The following is a 26,193-nucleotide window of genomic DNA, read 5'->3' as shown; positions in this document are numbered from 1 at the left end:
TGTTGTAGATGATGATGTGGTTATTTTTTCCCACAAATTTGTGATGGATTGTTCTTTAAGTTTTCATCATTTTTTTTTTTTTTAGATTTGATCATTATTATTATTAACCCTCAATGGGGAAACCCTTACCAAAAAGTAGTACATGCAAGTATGTTTCAAGTATACTTCCAGTTTACTTTTTATATACTTATCAATACTATTTTTTGGTAAGGGAATGCATTTAGTACCAAATTCTATGGAGCTAAATCCAGGCCAAAAGTTTCAGATTACAAAACTTTTGGCCTGGATTTAGCTCCATACAAAATCATACATACAGCAATACAAATAAAACAATGGAATGAATGAATGAATAAATAAATAAATGAATAAAGCATGATCTACAGCACTGGATCAGAGCAGCAACTAAAAGTGTTCATTAAAAATATCTTGACTGCTGCAGGAAATAAAGAACAGTGACGACAACAAGCCGCTCACTGGACGAGCTATAAACATTGAATGTCATTCCAACTTGATATTGGCATGCCATTTATTTATTTATGTATTTATTGGACTGCAGGTGATCAAATCTGATATCACAAATGGCATCAGGTCGTGTTCAAAAACCGCCTGAAGTTGAAGGAAGAAAGACGTCGAAGGTCGCTTATTGTAAACTGACCTGGCAACGCTTGAATGTTTGTTTCAGGTCGGACTTTTGCAGGCGACGCACACAGGAAACGTCGGCGCAGCACCGTGTCTAAAATACTGCAGTTACTTTTTCTTTGACTTATTTAACTGTTTGTTTTCTCTGGATGTGCTCGTTTTTCGTCTTAAATTGTTCACCTGAGTTACATATGACTGCATTGGAGTTTTTAGAGTCGTGAAGTAGAGAAAAGTGAGTGTAAGTTGATCTGAGCGTGTGTGGTTCAGCCTGTCTGAATGTTAAAGTGGCTGCAGTGAGTCATACATGTTATTTAGGTAGAAATGGGAAAGAAAAGAGGCAAGGACAAGAGCTCAAGAGAGGAAGATGACACTGACTTCACAGGTAAAATGAAATAATAAGACCATCTGTCGTTTAACAATGAAATCATTGTTGGAGCGCCAACAAACAGCTTTTTTTGTTGTTGTTGTTGTTGTTCGTTATTCTGCTGATTATATTTTTCAATGAATGTAGTAACCAATATGTGGATCTAGGTTTGAGCCCCAATTACGCTACCTGTCAGTGTCCTTGAGCAAGACATTTCATTTGTGTTGTTTCAGTCCTGTATCGACTCCACGGCCCACTGGTGCCAGAGCTTATCACCAGACTGTAGCATGAAGCAGGTGACAGTTTTAAGACTTCCCCTGAATGGAACGCCAATCCTACATCGGTCAGTTCTCCAGCCAAAGCTGGGGGAACCGAGACAATGCAGATGAACTGTTTTGTCCAAGGACATGATTAGTATAACTGCAAAGGGATACTGCCTTGGTTGGGGAAATAACCTGCAGTACCTGCTGTTCAATTTATTTAGTTTATATAGCTCCAAATCACAACAAAGCTGCCCCAAGGCACTTCAAACAAGTAAGGTCTACCCTTACTAACTCTTAGAGCAAGTACACAGGTGACGGTGGTAAGGAAAAACTCCCTCTGATGATACTGAGAAAGAAACCTCAGGCAGACCAAACTCAGAGGGGTGATCCACTGCTTAGGCCATTCTAACAGTTACAAGGTTTTTGCGAAGTTTTACAAAGCTGAAAAAACAGAAAACAGGAAATCAAACATCACAACTTTGCAAAAGAAAAAAAAAAATTAATTTGATGAGAAGTCCATGCAGGTGTTTGCACCACAGGCAGGGTCATCCAGACTTCCTCATGCCATCATTGGGCCTGTTCCTGCTACAATGTCCATTCAGAATGCAGACAGCACAGCAACAGTTCAGGGCAGCATGGTTCATAGGTGGTTAGCTTGTAACTTTATAATTGTCCAAGTCTCCCTTGTAAAAGAGGTCTTGATCTCAGTGGCACTAACCTGGTTAAATAAAGACTAAATTAAATTTTAAAATGTCAGAGGGATAAAAGAAGAAACTTCAAAGCAAAGCCAGAGCATCACAAAAACTTAATAATCTCTTCCATGACTCAAAGATCATCTTTGTGCAAAATGTCATCATATTTCTTTAAATTGTACACTGATTAAATATAGACCTTTTTTGACAAATTGTACTTCAGAGGCCTATTTTTCACATTCTACGATCATGTTCAATTTTTAAGAGTCAATAATTCGAAAACCCTTCAAGGTATGACCACAGTGTTTTACACACACATATAACTAGTACCCAGATTTGTGTATTCTACAATATGAAGATTATCCATTGAATCTCTTCTTTAGTACAGCTCTTTGAATTTTTTTTTTTTTTTTTTTTTTTTTTGCGAGTATGGACAAACTGCCATTTATGTGACGCTACAGAATGAAAAATTAGCTCTATCCCATTTTTTTTAAATTTACTACTGTATCTGGGGTGCCCAAATAGGGTATATTCCAAATTTGCACTTCATATCTGCATTTTTAGCTGAGATAATGCCTTTTAAAAATGGAAAAAAGCTCAAAATCCATTCATGAGTGTAAAATAGGATTGTGGGTACCCTGATTAAAAAAAAATATATAAAAAACTACTTGGAATTAAGCAGAAACGTTTTGCATGTGTTCATCAGACATATGTAGGTACTTGCAAAAAAAATCTGAGTCGGTGACTTGGGAGGCATCTGATGATTTCACACGGAATGACCCAAGAACATTTCAGCATTTTCTACCACAATATGTCAAATAAGCAAAGGGTTTGTTATTTATTGTGTGTGTGTGTGTGTGTGTGTGTGTGTGTGTGTGTGTGTGTGTGTGTGTGTGTGTGTGTGTGTGTGTGTGTGTGTGTTTCTCCAATAATCATAGGGCCATCATGCAGGCATATCAAGAAGGGAATAGACCAAAATTTCCTTAAAAAGTCTTGGAATTTTGACTGGACGACTTGCCAAGATTGCAAACAGACCAAATGCAAAGATGGTAGCAGCTCAAACCTGCCACAGGACTCTGAAGATGAAAAAGAAACCGTATCGCTATGGATGTGCTTGAAATGTGGCCACAGAGTGAGTTTCAGAGACACATTGATCATGCAGGTTTTCACAGTGCATGATGTCACTTTTGTGCAAAATGTCAAGTTATGTTTTTCCTCTCAGGGCTGCGGGCGAAGCTCTGAAAACCAACATGCAGTCAAACATTATGACACTCCTCGATCAGATCCTCATTGCCTGGTGGTCAGCTTGGACACCTGGAGTGTTTGGTGTGTGTTCTGCTGTGATGTGCAATCATGTAAGATTGAGTTTGGGTTTTTTTTTTCTGTCACATTTGAGCTTTTCTCTTTATCTTTTGTCAATCCTACAGGTGTTACATATGCGACACTGAAGTCCTGTACTCTGGAACCGGCCTTGTGGCTCAGCTGGTGGCCAACATAAAAAAACACGCTTCATCAGAAACCACAAATAGATCAGAGAAAAGTAGGTGGCACAGGAAATTAATCACTCTGTTGTGAAGGTTTTGTTGCCATTATTGGTTTTGGTGACTGTAGGGCTGAAGGAAGAAGACGTCATGTTGACGGAAGAGCCTGTGAATGTAAAAACAGAGGAAAGTGAGGACAAGGAGAATCAGAACCAACAAATGAAAAACCGCAAGAAAGAGAGCGTAAATTTGCAAAAATGTGGCACATTTCAAGACAACAATGGAGTATCTGTAAAGGGACTTAACAATCTTGGAAACACTTGCTTTTTTAATGCTGTTATTCAGGTATGAATATATGTCATCACTGACTGCATTTTTGCATTAAAATGAAATGTTAATAGGTTTATCATGACTTGTTGTCTTTGGTTTTCCAGAGCCTTTCTCAAACTCAACTCTTACGACAGACTCTCAGTAAAGTGACTGAAGAGAAAACAAGCCTGAACGTTACGTCTGGTGCTTCCTCACATCTGGTCTGTTTCCACGTATCTTTTAATAAAGGCAGATGTGGTCTGCTGTGTATTGTGGGTGTGACTCATTGTTTTGTTGTGAATGCAGGAGCCTCTCTCAGTCCACTTAGACCAGCCTGGATCCATGACTTCAGCTATGTATCAGTTGCTCAATGAGCTCCAAGAGTCAAAGAAAGCTGTGGTGACACCACGGGAGCTGTTCGCACAAGTTTGTAAAAAGTGAGTCTTCCTTTAAAAATAACACTGGTTTAGTGATGCACAGCCATAAAGCTGAGTGTATAAAAAATAGGCTAATCAGGCATGATGTAGCAGAGGCCCCAATATTAGACAAAACCTTGGCAAGATTCCCCCCCCCCCCCTCGTAAAAGTATTGGTTTCAGTCTTATCTCATCATTTCAGTCTTATCAGAGTTGAAAAGGAGGAAGTTACTAGACATCCATCTTCTCACTGATGCAAGGCAATCTTCGAAGAATTTTATGTGGATGAGATTACCAGCAGTTATTGGCATGTACAGTTGAGTATCATCAGCATAGCAGTGAAAAGCAATCCCAAAATGCCACAGTATATGCCCAAGGGGTGCTATGTAAAGGGAGAAAAGCAGGGGGCCTAAGACGGATCCCTGTGGAACCCCAAATTTCATATCACGAAGGTTAGAGGTAGTGTTATTATACAAAAAAACAGTGAGAACGACTGGACAGGTATGACATCAACCACGCAAGGGCACTTCCAGTAATCCCAAAGTTATTGTCCAGCTTATCGAGTACAATATGATTATCCACGGTATCAAACGCAGCACCGAGATCTAATAACAGCAGAACCCTAGCGGTGTCTGAGTCCTTGTGTGTGGGTGTGTTATTTCATTTTGCCGCATGAACAGTGGCTTTTTCTGTATCAGTTTGTCCTCCAATGAGCTCCACTTCTTTATACAATCATCAACATCCAGACCAACATTACGGTACCTGCAATTTCCCTCTATGAATTGTGGTTATTTGAGCGTCTTTATAGTTTTTCAACTCTGTTGTGAAGTTGGTCATATTTGCAGACTTTCCTGCCAAATGTTCCTCTGATCCATGATTGAAATGTAATCGGTGTGTGCACTGCAAAAACTTTTAAAATATGACAGGAGAGGAAGGAGTGAAACTGCAAAGTTGACCAATCACAGCCTTTGCGGTCTCCGTCGTTTCAGGCAATGGAGAAGCTTCGCAACCACACAGAGGGCTCTGATCTAAAGCGGTTATCTTTGGTTTGCCACACACAGGGATATGTGTGAAACTTAACACCTTATTACAGTGCAAGCAGCAAGAAGCATTTTGTTAATAATCACTGGCCTTGAATAAAGGACTCTCGTTTAGGCGCTGTGTCTGAGCACGGTTTGAAAAAATAAAAGCCCGGGCTTCTAATCAAGGAAATACAGTACCCACTTTGCTCGTATCAGCTAGTGTCAGTGCTGAACTTAATTTTGTACCTCTGTTGCAACTGGGTACGCGTACATTGTGATGGGACAGGACATTTGTCTGATGTAAGTGGAAATGCTTTATTCAAAATGCAGTATACGAGTATATGGTGTTCATTACATGGAAAACCATATGAAAGCATTGGGACTTTTGCTTTTGTCCAGTGAGTGTGAGTATCCGGTTTATACGATGACAGTTTAGGCAAGTTTTACTGTATATGATCGTCTAAAAGAAAAAATAGTCAAAAATCTCAAGATGCATGTAGAGCCTTTATTATTAAAAATTTATAACCATGCCTTACTATTTCATGATACGCTGCCCTTTATTGTTCCATGCACGTGCTATGTTGAAGATTGGCCAGCAGATGTCGCCATATTTAACCATTTCAACACAATTACTTATTGACTCAGTGGTTCAAAATTTTCAGTTTGTCCATCACTGCTCATGAAACTACGGTTAAATTACGATCCTGTTGTGTGAGCCAGCAGACTTTGCACTGCGAGCTCGTTTTAAGCTTTTATAATTAAGTCAGCATATCCATGCCTTTGTTAAACATATAAATCTGTTGAAATCTTTCATTTGTGAAGGCTAATTTTTAGCTTTCAAGTCACAGATTTGACAGTGGAGAAAAAAAAGTCTTATGAAAGGGGTCATATGGTCAAAACCTGTTTTTTTTGTTTTTTATCTCCCTGTGATATACTATGTAACAAAAGTGCACCCAGTTTGCTCATCGCTCTCTCTGTCCAACAGTCTTGACAGCGCAGCTCCTCCTAAACTGATTAATGGATTTCAGTAAAATTCACATAATGGTGCACACTAAGTTGTGCATGAAGGACAATACTTCCAGTTTGATGTCTTCTAATTGGAGAAAATTTGACTTGTTGAATTATTTTAAATACATCATATTTGTCATTTCCATGTGCTTCTTATCATTTCTGAAGATGCCACCTCACTCACTAACACACACACACACACACACCATTCAAAAATGTTTTATAATTGAGACTTTGCATGCAGAATGTGTGAATATTAGGGTTGGGTGACAACAAATATGCAAATGTGACTGCCAACTTGCATAAATAATACCAGCAGCCGCAGCTCCAGAATGCCTGATAAGCGTTGTCATGGTCACAAAGTGTATATACGTTGTGTAGACACATCTGTGATGACGTGATACAACCCCAATTCCAATGAAGTTGGGACGTTGTGTGAAATGTAGATAAAAACAGAATACAATGATTTGTAAATTCACTTCAACCTATATTCAGTTACATCCACCACAAAGACAAGATATTTAATGTTCAAACTGATAAACTTTATTGTTTTTGTGCAAATATTTGCTCATTTTGAAATTGATGCCTGTAACTCGTTTCAAAAAAGCCTGGACAGTGGTATGTTTACCACTGTGTTACATCACCTTTCCTTCTAACTATGCTCAATAAGCATTTGGGAACTGAGGACACTAATTGTTGAAGCTTTGTAGATGGAATTCTTGCCCATTCTTGCTTGATGTATGACTTCAGTTGTTCAACAGTCCAGGGTTTCCATTGTTGTATTTTGCGGTTCATAATGCGCCACACATTTTGAATGTGCGACAGGTCTGGACTGCAGGCAGGCCAGTCTAGTACCTGCACTCTTTTACTATGAAGCCACACTGTTGTAACACGTGCAGAATGTGGCTTGGCATTGTCTTACTGAAATAAGCAGGGACGTCCCTGAAAAAGATGTTGCTTGGATGGCAGCATGTGTTGCTCCAAAACCTGGATGTACCTTTCAGCATTGATGGTGCCATCACACATGTGTAAGTTGTCCATGCCATAGGCACTAACACACCCCCATACCATCACATGTTGAACTTTGCGCTTGTAACAATCTGGATGGTCTTTTTCCTCTTCTGTCCGGAGGACGTACATCCATGATTTCCAAAAACAATTTGAAATGTGGACTCATCAGACCACAGCACACTTTTCCACTTTGCGTCTGTCCATTCTTTGAAATGGACAGACGCAATTGGTGGTTGTAATTCAGAGAAGGCGGCGGCGTTTCTGGATGTTGTTGATGTATGGCTTTCGCTTTGCATGGTAGAGTTTTAACTTGCACGTGTAGATGTAGAGATGAACTGTGTTAACTGACAATGTTTTTTTCGAAGTGTTCCTGAGCCCACGTGGTAAGATCCTTTACACAATGATGTCGGTTTTTAATGCAGAGCCGCCTGAGGGATTGAAGGTCACGGGCTCAGTGTTGGTTTTCAGCCTTGCTGCTTACATGTAGAAAGTTCTCTGAATCTTCTGGTTATATTATGGACTGTAGATGATGGAGTCCCTAAATTCCTTCCAATTGAACGTTGAGAAACATTGTTCTTAAATTGTTGGGCTATTTTTTTCATGCAGTTGTTCACAAAGTGGTGATCCTTGCCCCATCTTTGCTTATGAACGGCTGAGCCTTTTGGGGATGTTCCTTTTATCCTTATTCCTTTTTTCCAGTCATGACACTCACCTGTTTCCAATTAACCTGTTTACCTGTGGAATGTTCCAGAAAGGTGTTCTTTGAGCATTCATCAACTTTACCAGTCTTTTGTTGCCCCGTCCCAGCTTTTTTGAAATGTGTTGCAGGCATCCATTTCAAAATGAGCAAATATTTGCACAAAAACAAAGAAGTCTGTCAGTTTGAACATTAAATATCTTGTCTTTGTGGTGTATTCAGTTGAATATAGGTCAAAGAAGATTTGCAAATCATTGTTTTGTTTTTATTTACATTTTACACAACGTCCCAATTTCATTGGAATTGGGATTGTATGATAATTAAGGTGCTGACATCCACTTTCAGTTCGGGTCTGCCTTGAAAAAATGCAGTCAGATTTTTTGAACAAAAAATGACTTACATTTACACATGAGATCCTTCTGAATGTAGTAAAGTAAATCTGCAAGCCCAGATCTGTCATTCAACGGAGAAATCTTCATTTGAAAATGACAAATTTACAGCTAACATTTAGCCCTTCGCAAACTGTCCCTCTCATCATGGACGCTGCCGAGACATCACGGACAATACCCTCTCCCAGCATGCATTGCGCCAATTGTAATTTGTGGATTTACGTCAGTTTGCATCTGCACCTTTTTTCTTGTCTTATACGGAAGGATCTACTTTTTTTAAAACTTCATATTGTCTTGCGGCACGTTTGGTGAGTACACATTTCTTTTATTTGTGCTTGAAAATTATTTTGGGGGACTTTTTCATACGCCCGTTTGAGTGGTGTCGCAATGAAAATCTACTGTCTTTCGCCTCCGGTACCATCGTGGGATATGGAGGCGAGATCCGCAAAGAATCCCAGTCATTACAAATATATAAACCTCTCTCAGCGTCCATGGAGCTCTGGGGCTCCGATTGCCGAGACGTGCGGTGCTGTGGATTTTGCCGCAAGAAGTCTGTCCTTGCAGCAACAGGTGTACCGGCCGCTTCGCTTATAAAACAGCGAGCGTAATCTCAGGACTTGTGCCAAGTGTGCTGCAGCTCCATTCAGTAGACAGAGAGGTGATGCCGGTGTTGTGCGCTGAATCTGGCACAACACCGGCTGCAAAGCAGACACGGGCGGTGTGAGTGTCCCGCGTTGGCGGTTAACGAGCTCGTTAACGAGCCCACAGACTTAATAAGCGCCGCGGAGGCAGAGAGCGGGAGAGGAAGAACGGCGCCCGCTGTCGATGTTGTTGCTGATCTGAGCACACAGATCTGTATCTCACATTCATTGCAGCTTACTTTTGGATGTTGAAACCAGGACGTGTATAAGTAACATTACTAACAGATAAAATCAATTTCAATGCGGGATCGGACTGAAGCCGGGAGCGCGTCTTCTTGTCCCTGACGTCATGGAAATGATACGGCTGTACAAACTGTTTTCAGAGGGCTAAATTTTAGCTGCAAATTTGTCATTTTTAAATGAAGATTTCTCCACTGAATTACAAATTTGGGCTTACAGATTTACTTTACTGCATTCACAAGGGTCTTATAAATACATATCAGCTATTTCTTTCTGAAATCTGACCACATTTATTTCAACGCAGGTCTACTTTAAGCTTAGTGGGCTGTTATGCACTCAAAATGCCTCTTGTTTAGATGTACTGAAGTACATATTTTAAAACGTGATATTTGCATTCACAATTGCCAATCTACTTTCTGCAGAGCTGCCAGGTTCAAAGGATTTCAGCAGCAGGATAGCCAGGAGCTCCTGCGCTACCTCCTGGACGGAATGCGATCTGAGGAGACCAAAGTAGGCGCCCTGTCTCAAAGTATTTTCTGTACACATTCACAGACTGATGGTTTGACAGCAAATATTTTGATTGTTCCAAGCAGTTAGCTTAAGGCACACGGCATACAACAATTCCTGAGCGAAGGGAAAAAAGTCACAAATCGTCGAGAAAAGGTGGACAAATGAGTTTTTGACTTTTACCATCACTGACTATCCTGCGCAAAAAAAAAATGAAAGAAGAACAAAATGAAACTGAAGCTAACGTTGATCTCCATGCTTTAAATGAAACGTGGCTGGAGCCACTGCTGGAGCAGTATGTGTCTGCATCCCGCTCTGCGTTTCACAACTCGGCACTGGAACGGAGCTCTAGTGCTTGAGTCCTGGAGAAGCGGCAAAGAATAGGTGCGCGATCATATCCACTGTGGAGATATGTGCGCACGTCAGTGGATCCACCTGCTCTGGTTCGTCTTCCAGAACAAAAGAAGGATCATCTCCTTCATCATCAGAATCCTCACTGTCTGCAGCCACAGCACACATGTTTTCCGACATGCAGTGGGACACACTGCTGTCTCATCGCGGTTCGTAACATCAGATCACAAAGTTCAGAGCCTATTGTGCACCCCCCCCCCCCCCCCCCCCCCAAAAAAATAGAGAAAATATTGCCATTTAAACTCACATACTTAAACGGCAGGCTTCTTGTTTGACCAGACCTGCAGTTTGTGTTCTCTGGATTTTGAAATAAATACATTTTTCATTTTATGAATTGAAAGAATCTAACCATGTTTTCTGATGTGCATTTTAATGGATGGATCACTGCCAGCTCATGCACACAAGCTGTGGGCTGTGTGGATAATTTTATCACAGACTCTGCGGGCTGCATGGATCAAACCTGTTCATCCGAGATCTGAAACTTTTCCACACTTGATGCACAAAGTCACGCTTCTGTAAACTGCTGCCTGGTTTGCACAAACTGAGGCACAGTTCACTCTGAGAGATCACCACAGATGACACAAAATATTACTACGTCATGATGGCAGTGAGGCTGATCGTGCTCCTGCAAAGACACCCCCCCCCCTGCAGTGAACAAATACACAGCCATCAAGGATCCTGTCGGCACTCAGCAGCTACAAGGAAACGAGGCTGATCATGCTCCCGCATTACCCCCCCGCAAACAAATCCACAGCATAAATTAAGGTTTCGTTAAGGCATTCGTTCAAATTTTTCAAGTTTAAAAATCCTGATGAAGCGCCAGCTGCAGGAACGAAGTCCAGATTTCTTGTTTCTTTTGGGCTTCGTTGCCCTTTGTTAAGTGCCATGTGACCGGGCCATTAAAAAGCAGCATGAAGCTGAAAATAAAAAAAATTTGTTGGATTGTTAAAATAATGTACAAGTATAAATGTAGGAATGCCTTCATTGTGTGGTTTAAAACTGGTTATGTCTCAGTCCAAACACAACAATTGGAATTGGTCCCGATCAGGGCTCTTTTCATTTATTTTATTAAATTGATTGATATAAGCCAAGTTGGAATTGTGAGTGCGTATGCACCAAAGGCCCCTCTTTGTTTTCAGGATTAGTGAATACAAATACAAATGAACGTCCTTGCCTATTCAGCTAAGTGCAAAGTTGAGTGTACAAAAGACCCCCCCCCCCCCCTTGTTTTTTTTTTTGGTTTTGTTTTGTTTTTTTGTCAGGGGGAACAAACTTTATAATAATGATAATTATGAGGATGAATGGTAAGGTTAGACCTTACTTGTGTGATGCGCCTTGAGGCAACCTTGTTGTGATTTGGCGCTATATAAATGAAAATAAATTTGGATAAAAAATGAAAATGAATGGCTTTTGTTAACAGCTAAAACAGCCACCAGTCTTTCATCATTGTTGTTCACTATTACTTTGGCTGTTCTTGGTTTACTACTACAATGCTTTACTAAGTGGCATTGATAATGGCAGTATAAACTAGGAAGGGACTCAGACCATACCTCCACCAAGGCCACGTATTGACTAAAACTTCTGGATCCTGGATCCAAAATTATGTTCCACATTAAATTGAAAATAAAACCCCTCATTTTTTTTGGACATTGTCCATCTGCTCACCAGGCTTCATCAACATCCAATTTCAATTTGTTTTCATTTACATAGCGCCAAATCACAACAAGTTTGCCTCAAGGCGCTTCCTTTTGCAACTTTTTGAGTTAAATGTAGCTAATTGATAAACATTCTTCTAGCTCTCAGTTCCAGCATATAGTCCCCATTACCTCCAAAAACAAATAACTTATTTCTCATAACATTTTCTGTCTGCTCAACAAATTTAATTGAAATTCATTTTTTTAGTTAATTGTCATGACACCTTGGGTATCTGATCAAGCAGGGGATTTCCTGTTGGGGTAAAATTTGTGCGAGACCTTGTGTGCTCTGTGGCTGCTATGGTAGTCAGGAAGGCCCAACAGGAACCCTGAACATGAGGTGGCTAAAGGGGCTCTGTTGAAACCAGAAGTCTTCAACGGTGACTCAGGCAGAGGATGTGATGACCGGTCACCCAACGGCTGTGAAGGTGCATGAGTGCTGCAGCAGGTCCTCAGACTGATCTGCTGGGATTTCCCAGCCATCGGACCTGCCTAATGATCTGTCAAGGACTATGTGTTTATCAGCGTACAACGACATTCCCACGTTGAACAAACCCACACACAGGTATCACTAGATCATTACCTGGATGTTGATATTCCTTTCAGGAATCGATCAAAAGGCAATCTCCCTCACCACCGAAGGATTGCCACAACAACTTTTTAAGTTAGAAGCAAGACTGTCAGAAACTGACAGTCTTGCTTTTTAATTTGATTACCAAAAAATACAACAGACAATACATATTAAAATGTGTAATTTGATTTGTACCTCCTGGTTGATATTCTATAATCTGAATCATACTGCCAGTGTGCATTGCAATCCCACTTTCCTGTTTCTTTTTCTTACTTCAGTCTCATCTGCTCCCACTCATTTGGACTATAAATTTAGTCAAGGACACCTTGTGCAAGAATTGCAAAGAATTGCACATAAAACGCTTTTCTCTCTCATTTAATTACCTCAGAGATTTGTCTTTCCCCAAGCGCTCCTCTGATAGGCTGGATAATTTTAACAGAACAGGAGGTTTTATCAGAGAGCAATCAGGGAGCAAAGTGGGTGAAATTACCGAGTCTCCTGGAGAATGTTATGCATTTGCAAGATTTTATGCTGTTGGTTTATCATTGGGTTATTTTGTTATCACTTACGTTTAAAGGGATGCCATATTGTTTGTTTGTTTGTTTTTTTCAGAGGGTAAGCTCTGGGATAATGGAGGCACTTAAACAATCCAGAGGAAACACAGATGGAGAGGAGCTGAAAACAGTCGTGAAAGGTTAGGAATAACTGCAATCTACAAAGACAAGATTCTGCAGTCTGAAAAGTGTTCATTTGAGTATGATTGTAGTGTTGATCATTTTATTTCAGAGTATGAGAAAAGCATGTTTCCAAAAACCTTTGTTGATGAAGTATTTGGTGGGGAAATGACAAGCACGATAATATGTCAACAATGTAAAACGGTATGTATTGTGAAGTAAATACACTCAACAAAAATATAAATGCAACACTTTTGGTTTTGCTCCCATTTTGTATGAGATGAACTCAAAGATCTAAAACTTTTTTATCAGAAATATTTTTGTTGAGTGTAGATGTAAAGGTTTTAGGCGATTGCAATGACGTTAAAGCTGAGTGGTTGCTGCTTTGCTTCCGCAGGTGTCTGTCATCACAGAAATGTTTTTGGATCTTTCTCTTCCTGTTGCTGATGAGGTGAAGACTTCACAAGGGCTTTGTGACAGTTTGTTTCCTAATTCATGTTTATGTTGTGTGTATGTTACAGATGCACAGTCTTTGAGGCATATAGTCAGGTCCATAGGTATTTGGACGGTGGCACATTTTTATTTATTTAAATTTTGCCTCTACATAACCACAGTAGAGCTGAAATGAAATGATCCAAGTGTGCTTGCAGTGTAGAATTCCAGCTTAAATTCAAAGGGTTTAAAGCCGCTTGACAGAGTTTTCAATGACGACTAGTGTTGAGATTCGAAATTGCAACCGAACCAATAACAAATCTTACCCCTATCTTGTCAAGTGTACCCTCGTGGCCTTGTGGGCTTGTGACAAAGTTTAAACAGAGACATCACACGTTGGAGACTAATTACAACACTGACCAGCATCTTCAGTTCAATTTATTTTGTTTTATATCATGCCAAATCACAACAAAGCTGCCTCAAGGTGCATCACACAAGTAAGTGACCTTACCAACCTCTGGAGCAAGCACATAGGCAACAGTGGTAAGGAAAAACTCCCTCTGATGATATTGAGCAAGAAACCTCAAGCAGACCAGACACCAAGGGCTGACCCACTGCTTAGGTCATTCTAACAGTTACAAGCTTTTTGCAGAGTTTTACAAAGCTGCAGAAACAGAAAACAGGAAATCAAACAACATAACATGGCAAAAGAAAAGATGAATTTGATGATAAGTCCACACAGGCAATTGCACCACAGCAGGGGTCATCCAGCATTCCTCATGGCGATAGTGGGCCTGTTCCTGCAGTAACATCTTTTCCAAATGCAGCCTGCAGTGTGCGGCACCCGCTTCAGTCCGGGCATTTCACGGTCATTCCGGCACCCTGCAATTTGTAGCAGTCAATCCTGCAATCCTATGGAACATTATCCATACCTCGGACAGAGAGAAAAAGAATGCAATCAGTCGGCCAGTAAACCAGAAAATGGAGCATTGCAGTAGTCTAATTTAGAAGAAACAAATGTATGAATCAGTAATTGGAAAAGCTAAATATCAGCATTATTGTTAATGCATATCATCTCTTTTACAGACACTTTTCTTAAGGCTAGTCAGGGGATGGATACATGAACATTTACACATTACTGAAGATGTCTTGAGCTCACCAGTGGTGGGCACAGATAACCAAAAAGTTAGCTTCGATAACCGTTAATCCACTAACTGAAAGTTAACTTTTATAAAGCTAAACTGATAAATCGCTAAAAAAATTAGCGGACGTTACAGTTAAAAGATAAACGGATAACGTTCAGTCTTGACTTCAGTACATGGCAGTTACTGACACGAGTCAGCGCTTCTGCCTCAGATCGGCTTTCTCTCAGCAAAAGAAACCTGGTGGAGAGAGGAAAAAACAAAAAGATAATTTCTCTTCACACCATACAGACCTACCAGTCATTTCACTGGAGTCTTGCACAAGTAGAGAGTTTTCACTTATGGTTATAATTTTAAACAAACTAACTCTGGACAAGTTATTGAAATTAACATCACGTCTGTCATTTTACAAAGTGAAAATACCAGCTATATGTTTTAGTTTTAAAGTAATGCACTAATTTTGAAGGTTTTAGCATTTAGACACACATGCCGCATTGCATTATGGGTACATTAGTTTCCTGACGTCAGTGGTTGGCTGCCTGGTCAGTATAACACACATTTACTGAAATGTGTGGTGAGTTTTACAAGTAAATCTGTATTTGTAAATGTCGTCTTTTTTTCATTTGTTAAAAAAAAATGGCGATTTGAAAACTGAAAATTCTGTTTAAGTCCATCACTTTTAGCAAATGTGTGGCACACTGCCATCTACTGACAGTAGATGAAGGGTGACCATCACAGAGTTAATAATTTTGTGATTCTGCTCTGGGGTCATCTAAGAGTAAGTGCCAGCAAGCTGGCCACGACCCTGAGAGCTTTAGTTATCTTTCTTGGGCATGATAAATTCACATTTCAGTCACCTAAAATAAAGAAAAAACATACTTTATAATTTAGGTTGATGAAGAATTCATAACTGTAGATGCTTAATTAGGTCTCTTATCTCTAAATAGTGCCAACAGGACACATATCCCATCTTAACTGGAAGTAATGTTTTTTAATGTGTTTTTTTTGTTGTTGTTTTTTTTTTTGCAACATCGCATACTCTTTTCTGATTAATTTGGTATGCAGTTTGTAAATATAGCTTTGCATTAAATATTACCAAAAAATTGTCACTCAGCCATAGGACAAATAATCCTGAAGTATGATTTGTCTGCTGCCTGAAAAGCTTAAAATTCAACTTGTAACAAAACAACACAAGAACTAGGAATAAAGCATCATCTTAAAACATCTTAAAACATACTGTCACTAGTCTATTGCTTGAAAAAAAATCACAACGTAAAAAATATTGTCCCTGAAAAACACCTATTTTAGGGGTAAGTACCATTTTTTATTATGAAATATGTTTTCACACATTTGTCATAAGTTGTGACTGAATTCGAACAATGTCATATTTAAATGTGTTGCAGGTGTACAGGAAAAAGACCCAGAGAAAAGGAGTGCAGAAGACCAGTGAGCTGAGCCAGGAAGACATGAATGGCTCTGTGATGACAAATGGAAGTGACGATATTCCCATAGGTGGTGGCAGCAAGTACCAGCAAAAGAAAGCCAAGAAACAGGCAAAGAAGCAAGCAAAGGTACGTCAGTGAATGTTGTGCATTTCCTTATTTTGCAAGTGTTGACTCTGTGCTAAGTAAACTAAACAGCCCACATTAATCTTTACATTTGCCCACAGCATCAGAGGAGGCAGCAGAAGTTTGAAGGCAGGATGACTTTGGATAGTCTCACATCTCCGAGCTGTGAGAGCACACAAACTGACTCCAGTGATGCAAATGATCAGGAAAATGCTGACAGTCGGACAGATGAAGAAACCCCACTGAGTGAAAGGAATCCTGAGCAAATGATCTCTGAACAGGACCAAAAGAACATTGACACAGTTCAGGACAAGAATGAAGATGAAGACCATGAGGATTCAGTGATGGACTGTGATTCATCTGGAACGTCAGTGGTCGGCAATCGTTTTAATGTTTTATCAGAGGGTCAGGACTCGAAGAGCAGCATCGTCGATGATGACAAAATGTCTGACGTGGATCAAGATTTAGAGGACGACTCACTGTTAGTGAGTGAAATGGAGAAGGTAAGCTTGAACAATGCCTTCATAGAAGACTCTGATGCTGGGGAAGAAAGCCCAGAGTGTAAAGATGAACCACTGGAGGCCAGAGAGTACACCGTTGTAAATCAGGACCCAGAACAAGCCTTCCAAACGTGGGCATCCAGAAGGGACCCAGACAAGCAGGAGTGTTCAGTACATTCATGCTTGTTTCATTTCACACAAGTGGACCCTCTGACCCAGAATAACAGCCTGCTGTGTGTGACTTGCACAAAACAGCAGCCGAACAACAACAAAGCTGGAGGTATTTACAGAGATGACTCATATATTTGCGCCTTCAAATGTTGTGTTGTGTTCATTTAACTTACTATTACAACCCCAAAACGGAAAATGCAAAAAAAAAAAAAAAATAAAAACAAAAGTAGTTTCATTTACTTTGACTTCTATCTCTGCTCACTCTGAAATTACTGAGTAAGCTGAGACGGTACAACTCTGGGTACTACTGCACTGCAGGGTGTATTTGAAGATTGCATTTACTTTGACTTCTATTTCTTTACAGACCATATGAACTATGGGTTTCACAATACCAAAAATTTAGTAGTTGATATCACTGCCAATGCATTTACACAATTCTCCAGAGAGGTCTCTAGTGATCAAGCAGAGGTGTTGATTAAATAACAAAAATATCTAATCTTTTAAGCTTTATTTATATATTCACAAATGGTATTGACTAAATGCACCCAATAAAATTGTATGATCCAGACATACAGTAGATAAATAAAAATCTACAGTAGTAATTAATAGGGATGTGAATCTTACAACTCACAGTTCAATTCGATTCCGATTCTTGGGGTGACAATTCAATTCAGAATCAATTTTTGATTCAAAGAGCTCTGAGAAATAGTTATATTACTTAAAAAATGTTTATGTTTAAGGAAATGCAGCTTTACAAGGTTAATCAAGTGATTCTAAAGATGTAAATTTACTTATCTGCTTTGCTCGTTCAGAGTTGGCTGGCAGTTTAGTGAAGTGGAGTATGCGCTGGTCAGTAGTTGGCAGAAACCGCTGCTCCACTTCTTTTAGCTCTGGGTGATGGCGTCGCATGTGGGCTCGAGGATTTGAAGTGTTTCCAAAGTATTTGACTTTCATTTTGCAGATTTTGCACACTGCAAAAGTCATGTCAAGCTCTTACACAACAAATAATAAAATCCAAAATGCACCCAAACATTTACCTTCAGCAAAGACTGTGTTGGCTGAATTAGCTCTTCGTCTGCCATGCTAAGCTGCAGCTCATGAATGTTTGAAGCATGTTGGACCCTCCCCTCGCGGGAGCGCTGCAGTACGGAAGCCATTGCCTGACAAACAGTACACGCAGTGAGTAAGCAAGAAAATGTTTTAAAAAAATGCTGTTTAAAAATCGATTCTTGGATATTTTGGATCGATTCCCCCCCCTTCCGGCACCCCTAGTAATTGTTAGCTGGAGTTGTTCTACATAGCTAGTCAATAATGACTATAATATTAATAGTTGAAGAAGCCAAAAGAAAAATAACTTTGTATATTATAATATTGTGCTAAAAATTATTTGACCAACAGATGGCAAGATGACAATAAGATGGTGTGGTAACACCTGACAGAGCAGCTAGAAGATGATGTTAAGCCTCATTTGCACAGAGCAGCCAGTACAGTACAAAATGCGATTTTGAGCATTTCCGCTTTCAGATTTTGGCACCTTCACTTAGAGTACCAATATATTGGAACAGCAACAAAAGCGAGGAACTAACCCACTGCTTTCCATTGATGAGATAAGATGATCCTTTATTTATCCCACGGCGAGGAAATTTACAGTACTACAGCATCAACGGGGTAGTCATAGAACAATTTTGCAAAGTATGCAGAAATAAGGTAAAGGAAGATAAATACCAAAAACACGCGGAAGTCAAGTTCTGTGCGGAATAGCAATATATGCTGTAGAATACAAGCAAGAAAAAAGAGAATGCTTCATAATATTGCACATGAGTGTTAAGTGATGTTGTACATGAGTGTGCAGGTTATTGTACAAGAATGTGTAGTACTATTGCACACAAGAGACAGAAACATTGTTACTATAATGGTGTTAGCGATTTGAGTGATCTGAGTGGTCTATTGGGAGAAGTGCTGGTTGTGGAGTCTGACAGCAGCAGTAAGGAAGGATGTGCCGTAATGCTCCTTCACGCACTTGGGGTGGAGCAGCCTGTCACTGAAGGAGCTGTCCAGGGCAGTCAGGGTGTCACGCACGGGGTGGGAGGCGTTCTCCAGCAGGGATGACAGCTTAGCCGTCACCCTCCTTTCTCCCACCTGCTGCACTGAGTCCAGGAGACTTCCCAGAACAGGCTCATAGCAACATTGGAACGCATCATCACCCTGCAACAATTTACGCATTAGACAGAATCCTGTTGAAAATATATGTGGCATTTTAAATATCCGCATAACGAAGAATGTCAGTGAAAAGCAGCCAAGCTTGGTCAAATAAGGAGGTGCAGACTATCCTGGTGATCATTGCAGTGGAACAATGATATGAGGTCACGCTGTCCATCTGGATAACATGCATGTGGGCATCTACCATGCTCCACCTACCAAACAAAGTGTACTGCTGGCAGTGGAAATGCAAGCCAAGCCATGTTTAACCATTCTGAACCGTACCATACCGTGCCATATGGACCTGCACCACTCGGTGGTAACGAGGCATTAGTATGACAATTCAAGTAATGGATCTTTTGCGAAGTCTGTGAGTCAGCAAATGACACATACTCAAGACTGTTTAAAGCAGGGGTCACCAACCCTGTTCCTGGAGAGGCCCTGCCCAACACATTTTCCACGTCTACCTACTCAAGTCACACCTGATTTTTGTTTTCCAGCTCTTGATTGGCTGAACACCCCTGAGTTCATTGCCTGGTAGTGGAACAGGAGAATTAGAAAACATGCAGGACAGGTGCCCTCAAGGAAAAGGGTTGGTGACCCCTGGTTTAAAGCCATCTAACACTGTTCTGTGACGTCTTTCTTTGGCCAACTTTAATTTTTATTACCAACAACAGTGTCACATCACGGCTGGCTGTCCCTGACTCCATTGTATGTCTTAATGAGGTACTATGAAGCATTGATTCACAACCTAGTTGGCCTTATGTAATGCATGCTTCAAACATGTACAAATGCCAGGCAGGAACATTTGTTCAGGTTTAATGTGCAACTTCACACTGGATGTCACTCACTCATCACTCATCTTCAACCGCTTTTCCGGGTTCAGATCGCAGGGGCAGCATCTCCAGCAGGGGACCCCAGACGTCCCATTCCCGTGCCACATTGACCACCTCTGACTGGGGGATCCCGAGGTGTTCCCAGGCCAGTGTGGAGATATAATCTCTCCACCTAGTCCTGGGTCTTCCCTGGGATCTCCTCCCAGATGGACGTGCCTGGAACACCTCCCTAGGGAGGCACCCAGGAGGCATCTTTACCAGATGCCTGAAACACCTCAGCTGGCTCCTTTCAATGCGAAGGAGCAGCGACTCTACTCCAAGCTCCCCATGGATGACCGAATTTCTCACCCTATCTCTAAGGGAGACACCAGTCACCCTCCTTAGGAAGCCCATTTTGACCGCTTGCACACGTGATCTAGTTATTTCGGTCATGACCCAACACTCATGACCATAGGTGAGAGTAGGAACGAAGATTGACCAGTAGATCGAGAGCTTCGCCTTTTGGCGCCGCTCCCTTTTCGTCACAACAGTACGGTAGAGCGAATGCAATACCGCCCCTGCTACGCCAATTCTCCGGCCAATCTCACGCTCCATCGTCCCCTCACTCATGAACAAGACCCCGAGGTAGTTGAACTGCATCAATTGGGGCAAGGCCATATTCCCTGGATGTATTTTTTTAAACAGCAAATATTATCAGACACAGAACAATCGAATTCCAATTATCTTGACAAAACCATTACAGTCAAATGTGGACGTTGCAACTTTAAGTAGGTGAACAACATACAGTAACATCACTGTCCCTTTGCTGTTGAGACAAATCAAATCTGGGAGCTTGTGCTTGTGCTGGTACTGTGCTTTGTCCCATCCATGACACCACAGAACCATCTTGGGTTCTGTAGGACAACCACCCAGGCAGACAGCCAATCCATTATTCCAGAATCTCTAAAATAACCATCTGTCTGCTGCAGTCAGGTGAAATGTGAGCAGTCCCTTGGCCTTCTCAGCTACTAGGGGTCCTCACAACACTCAGGCACATATGTGCTGGATCATGCACAGTGAAACAGGCCACATGGCCAAAATGACAGAGCTGATGCTCCCTCACAGTGCAAGTGATACTCCTCATCTTAGTCTCTCAGCAACCGCTTGTTTAATACAAAGTAATTCCAGCGGTACCCAAGGATCCTCTGAAGACATCTAGTGTCAAAGACATCCAGTCGTCACCTTAGGTCATTGGTTAGAGGCCAAGTCTCACAACCATACACTAAGACAGGTAGCACCAGGACCCTAAAGACGTGGACCTTCGTTTGCTTGCAAAGATATGGGCATCGCCAAACACCTCTCTCCCGCGGCCTCACGAATGCATAAGCTCTTCCTAGGCACCTCTCAATCTGAGGCCACTACCTACAAATAAATCTTTTCTCATAGGACATAAAGCCTTTGAAAACTTTATATATAGGTTTTGTGTATTTTCTTAATATTTTTATTAGTGTTTAATTCTGTTTTCTATTTAGGCATCAATAAAGTTGTTCTGTGTGTTTTACTTGTGCTTCTTTTAGGAACCAAGAAGAATGTGTACACTGATGCTCTGAAGCAAATGCTGGTCTCCTCTCCTCCACCAATACTAACCCTTCATTTGAAGAGATTTCAACAGGTTATTCGCTTTTAGAAAACACCAAAACGTACATATGAAGCTTTTCCAATTGATTGCAAACCAAGTTTTTAGGTTACACGAAACAAAAAGTTATTTATACGTTGTGACCACTTTTCATGAACATATTTGTTTTAGTCACTTTTTTTTTTTTTTTCATTTTTAGAAAAATGTCATATATAGTGAGTGAGACTGACTTTTGTTGTCTTGTAGAATGACTATAGTATTTGTAAGGTGAACAGACATGTCCACTTCCCTTTCATCCTGGACCTGGCTCCTTTCTGTGCTGTAAATTGTAAGGTAAATGTCTGACCTGAAGGGATTTAATTTATGAATTTATTTATGTTTTGCTGATTGCACTAACAAAGACTTGTTTCCCCACAGAATGTGATGGAAGGAGAATCTCAGGTTTTGTACAGCCTGTATGGTGTTGTAGAACACAGTGGAACAATGAGGTCAGGCCATTACACAGCTTATGTGAAAGTTCAACCTCAGTGCTCTACACCTTCGTCCAATGGATATGCAGCAAAAGGTGAGTCTGTCGAACATTGATTCCCAGCCAGGGGTACGTGCACCCCTTAAAGAAAGAATTTTATTTTTTTTAAGTTTGTGTTACTGCAAAACAATTATGGCATGTGTTTCCATTGATCTTTAGGTTGTGTGAATAGGAACAAAACAAAATATTCAAAGTGAGGTATTGAGTTTAACCAAGTGTGTTTACACTGAAATTAAGAGCTGAAATTAAACGAGATGTAATGGACTTTCAAGTTTTTCATGCATTTTCAGACATCAAAGGTTGTTGAACTATGAAAACATTAAATTGTAGGCATTATTATTATATTTGAATGAGAATCCTTTGCAGTTAGTGACTGCCTGACATCTGGAATCTATGGACATCACCAGATGTAGAGTTTCCACCATTTACAGTAGTGTTCAGAATAATAGCAGTGCTATGTGACTAAAAAGATTAATCCAGGTTTTGAGTATATTTCTTATTGTTACATGGGAAACAAGGTACCAGTAGATTCAGTAGATTCTCACAAATCCAACAAGACCAAGCATTCATGATATGCACACTCTTAAAGCTATGGAATTGGGCTATTAGTAAAAAAAAGTAGAAAAGGGGGTGTTCACAATAATAGTAGCATCTGCTGTTGACGCTACAAACTCAAAACTATTCTGCTTTTTTAGCAATCCTGTGAATCACTAAACTAGTATTTAGTTGTACAGTATAACCACAGTTTTTCATGATTTCTTCACATCTGCGAGGCATTAATTTTGTTGGTCTGGAACCAAGATTTTGCTCGTTTACTAGTGTGCTTGGGGTCATTGTCTTGTTGAAACACCCATTTCAAGGGCATGTCCTCTTCAGCACAAGGCAACATGACCTCTTCAAGTATTATGACATATCCAGACTGATCCATGATACCTGGTATGCGATATATAGGCCCATAGTAGGAGAAACATGCCCATATCATGATGCTTGCACCACCATGCTTCACTGTCTTCACTGTGAACTGTGGCTTGAATTCAGAGTTTGGGGGTCGTCTCACAAACTGTCTGTGGCCCTTGGACCCAAAAAGAACAATTTTACTCTCATCAGTCCACAAAATATTCCTCCATTTCTCTTTAGGCCAGTTGATGTGTTCTTTGGCAAATTGTAAGCTCTTCTACACATCTTTTATTTAACAGAGGGACTTTGCGGGGGATTCTCGCAAATAAATTAGCTTCACACAGGCGTCTTCTGTCACAGCACTTACAGGTAACTCCAGACTGTTTTTGATCATCCTGGAGCTGATCAATGGGTGAGCCTTTGCCATTCTGGTTATTCTTCTATCCATTTTAATGGTTGTTTTCCGTTTTCTTCCACGCGTCTTTTTTTTTTTGTCCATTTTAAAGCATTGGAGATCATTGTAGATGAACAGCCTATACTTTTTTGCACCTGCGTATAAGTTTTCCCCTCTACAATCAACTTTTTAATCAAACTACGCTGTTCTTCTGAACAATGTCTTGAACGTCCCATTTTCCTCAGGCTTTCAAAGAGAAAAGCATGTTCAACAGGTGCTGGCTTCATCCTTAAATAGTGGACACCTGATTCACACCTGTTTGTTCCACAAAATTGACAAACTAACTGACTGAATGCCACACTACTATTATTGTGAGCACCCCCTTTTCTACTTTTTTTTTTTTTTTTTTACTAATAGCCCAATTTCATAGCCTTAAGAGTGCGTATATCATGAATGCTTGGTCTTGTTGGATTTGTGAGAATCTACTGAATCTACTGGTACCTTGTTTCCCATGTAACAATAAGAAATATACTCAAAACCTGGATTAATCTTTTTAGTCACATAGCACTACTATTATTCTGTATGTGTGTGTGTATGTATGTATGTATGTATGTGTGTGTGTGTATGTGTATATATATAAGCAGGACATTAAGAGAGCATATTTCACTGTTGACAATGACGAGAACAAGAAGCGATCACGGCTCACAGCAATTCCCATTGTAAATAAAACAAAATCACTTGAGATTCTTATGTTTACATAAAACACACAATAACAATGTTTAAAAACCTAGATAATATATTCACAAGAGTTTTAGGCACAATATACAAAGAGTTTTACCTTGGAATGTTAATGCCGTTGTGTGTGTGCAGCGGTTAAACTGCACAAATTTATTATGGTCAGTTTTAATTTATTTTACTTTTTTCTTGACTTTTAATGAAACTGATTGAATGGTTAATAGGGTCATTATAAGTGTCAGTTTTCTGACATTTAATAAAACTCAGATCAGATGTCAATCGGGTCATTGTAATTGTCACTTTCTCAGTGTTATTTATGTTAAATGACATTTCTAGCAAGGAGCTGACTGGATAAGGAGTGTGCCTACCAATATGTAGACTTGGGTTTGAATCCCACTCATGGTATCTGTTTGTGTCCTTGGACAAGACACTTATCCTGCTTTGTCTCAGTCCACCCAGCTGTAAATGGGTACCACCCTCAGCTGGGGAAGTAACCCATGTCAGACTGGCGTTCTGTCCAGTGGGAGTCATAGACTATCATCTGCTTGATGCTACGGAATCCAAAGATGAGCACTTGCATGAATGGGACATTTTACAGAATAAACTGCAGAACAATAATTCTATTCTAATATCTGATGTGGCTGATGTCATCCCCCACAGGAGATTTAGAGTCACCCAGAGGATCCTGGTTCCATATCAGTGACACGAGTGTCCAGCCTGTGACCGAGAGCAAAGTCCAGAGTAGCCAAGCCTACCTTTTGTTCTACGAAAGAATCCTCTAGTTGTATCAGACTTCAATGCTCAGGACATCTGACCAAACTAATCAGCTGCTTTCTTCAGCATTCAAACAATTTGTGTGTGTGTGTGTGTGTGTGTGTGTGTGTGTGTGTGTGTGTGTGTGTGTGTGTGTGTGTGTGTGTGTGTGTGTGTGTGTGTAATACAGTGAGGCACATAAGTTTTTGATCCACTGTCGATTTTGCATTTTCCCACCTACAAAGAATATAGAGGTCTGTAATTTTTATCATAGGTACACTTCAACTGTGAGAGACAATCTTTAAAAAAATCTAGAAAATCACATTGTATGATTTTTAAATAATTAATTTGCATTTTATTGCATGAAATAAGTATTTGATACAATAGAAAAACAGAACTAATATTTGGTACAGAAACTTTTGTTTGCAATTATAGAGGTCAGATGTTTCCTAACCAAGTGTGCACACTGCAGCAGGGATTTTGGTCCACTCCTCCATACAGATCTTCTCCAGATCTTTCGAGTTTCAGCTTCCTCCTAAGATTTTCTATTGAAATAAATAATTATATTTAAAAACCATACAATATGATTTTCTGATTTTATTTTATTTAGTTTTTTTTTTTTTTGATTCCGTCTGTCACAGTTGAAATGTACTTATGATAAAAATGACAGCCCTCTCCATTCTTTGTAGGTGGGAAAACTTGCAAAATCGACAGTGGATCAAATACTTATCTGCCTCACTGTATATACATAGATAGATAGATAGATAGTTGGACAGTGACACAAATTTATGATTTTGGCTTTGTACACAACCACAGTGGAGTTGAAATAAAATAAAGTTGTCCTTGCTTGTAGTGTAGACTATCACCTTTAATTTAAGGGGTGTAATGAATCCATCTGGGGTCCACAACCTTGCCAGTGTTTCCAGGTCATTTTACTATACTTTCAGTAATTCCCCTTTTAAGGTACTTGCATAGTCTGTGTTGTATATCAAAATGTTGAGAACAATCTCTTTTCTGAATGTGAGGTATTTATATATCTTTAACTCTGTAAAAGATACTTGTTTCAAGCTATTTTTTTTAAATGTGTTTTTAAAAAATATTCAAATTTTTACAGAAAACACTTATGCATTTGGACAAATTGTTTTGGTGTTAAATGGGTTTCACCAAAGTCTTTCCATCAAAACAGTATAGCAATATATGAAAACATTTTTAAATCAATATGTAATAAATGTTTAAAATATGTGCAGTGCTGCCCACTGGGAGCTGTACAGCAGGGAACTGGTATATTGGAAAAGAACGTTTTTGTAATATGAAATCACTTGCCAGTGTCAGCTGAATGTATGAAAAAAAAATCCCCATCCATGTTGCTAAAATTCCCACAGTTCCTGCGTTGA

At 40.0% G+C, this 26,193-nt stretch overlaps 2 protein-coding genes across 4 annotated transcripts in view; both read left to right on the top strand.

Moving 5' to 3' along the window:
• The first annotated feature begins 723 nt into the window (after positions 1-723).
• On the top strand, positions 724-24,839 carry usp16 (ubiquitin specific peptidase 16). Of its 3 annotated transcripts, none has more exons than XM_034168429.1 (18): positions 724-875; positions 959-1,021; positions 2,897-3,090; positions 3,181-3,284; positions 3,386-3,498; positions 3,570-3,784; positions 3,874-3,969; positions 4,055-4,185; positions 9,594-9,681; positions 12,967-13,048; positions 13,141-13,232; positions 13,426-13,479; positions 16,006-16,173; positions 16,272-16,950; positions 21,433-21,527; positions 21,738-21,824; positions 21,909-22,056; positions 24,707-24,839. In XM_034168429.1, exons 2-18 carry the CDS (start codon positions 961-963, stop codon positions 24,826-24,828), a joined length of 2,529 nt encoding a protein of 842 aa, XP_034024320.1. In that variant the 5' UTR covers positions 724-875; positions 959-960; the 3' UTR covers positions 24,829-24,839. The 3 variants fall into 3 exon arrangements, with proteins under 3 accessions (XP_034024320.1, XP_034024321.1, XP_034024319.1); XM_034168430.1 differs by having other exon boundaries at positions 724-881; XM_034168428.1 differs by having other exon boundaries at positions 724-1,021.
• Positions 6,612-26,193, top strand: part of LOC117508631 (transcription regulator protein BACH1-like) — a 44,422-nt gene continuing 24,840 nt past the window's right edge. Inside the window, exon 1 of the mRNA XM_034168432.1 lies at positions 6,612-6,635. The gene's annotated coding sequence lies outside the window, so the exon portion shown is untranslated. The remainder of the gene's footprint in view (positions 6,636-26,193) is intronic.

The sequence above is a fragment of the Thalassophryne amazonica genome, chromosome 4 (genome assembly GCF_902500255.1).
Source record: "Thalassophryne amazonica chromosome 4, fThaAma1.1, whole genome shotgun sequence".
In the NCBI taxonomy this organism is placed as follows: domain Eukaryota; kingdom Metazoa; phylum Chordata; class Actinopteri; order Batrachoidiformes; family Batrachoididae; genus Thalassophryne; species Thalassophryne amazonica.
The sequence above is the reverse complement of the archived record's forward strand: the minus strand, read 5'-3'. Positions and strand labels throughout refer to the sequence as shown.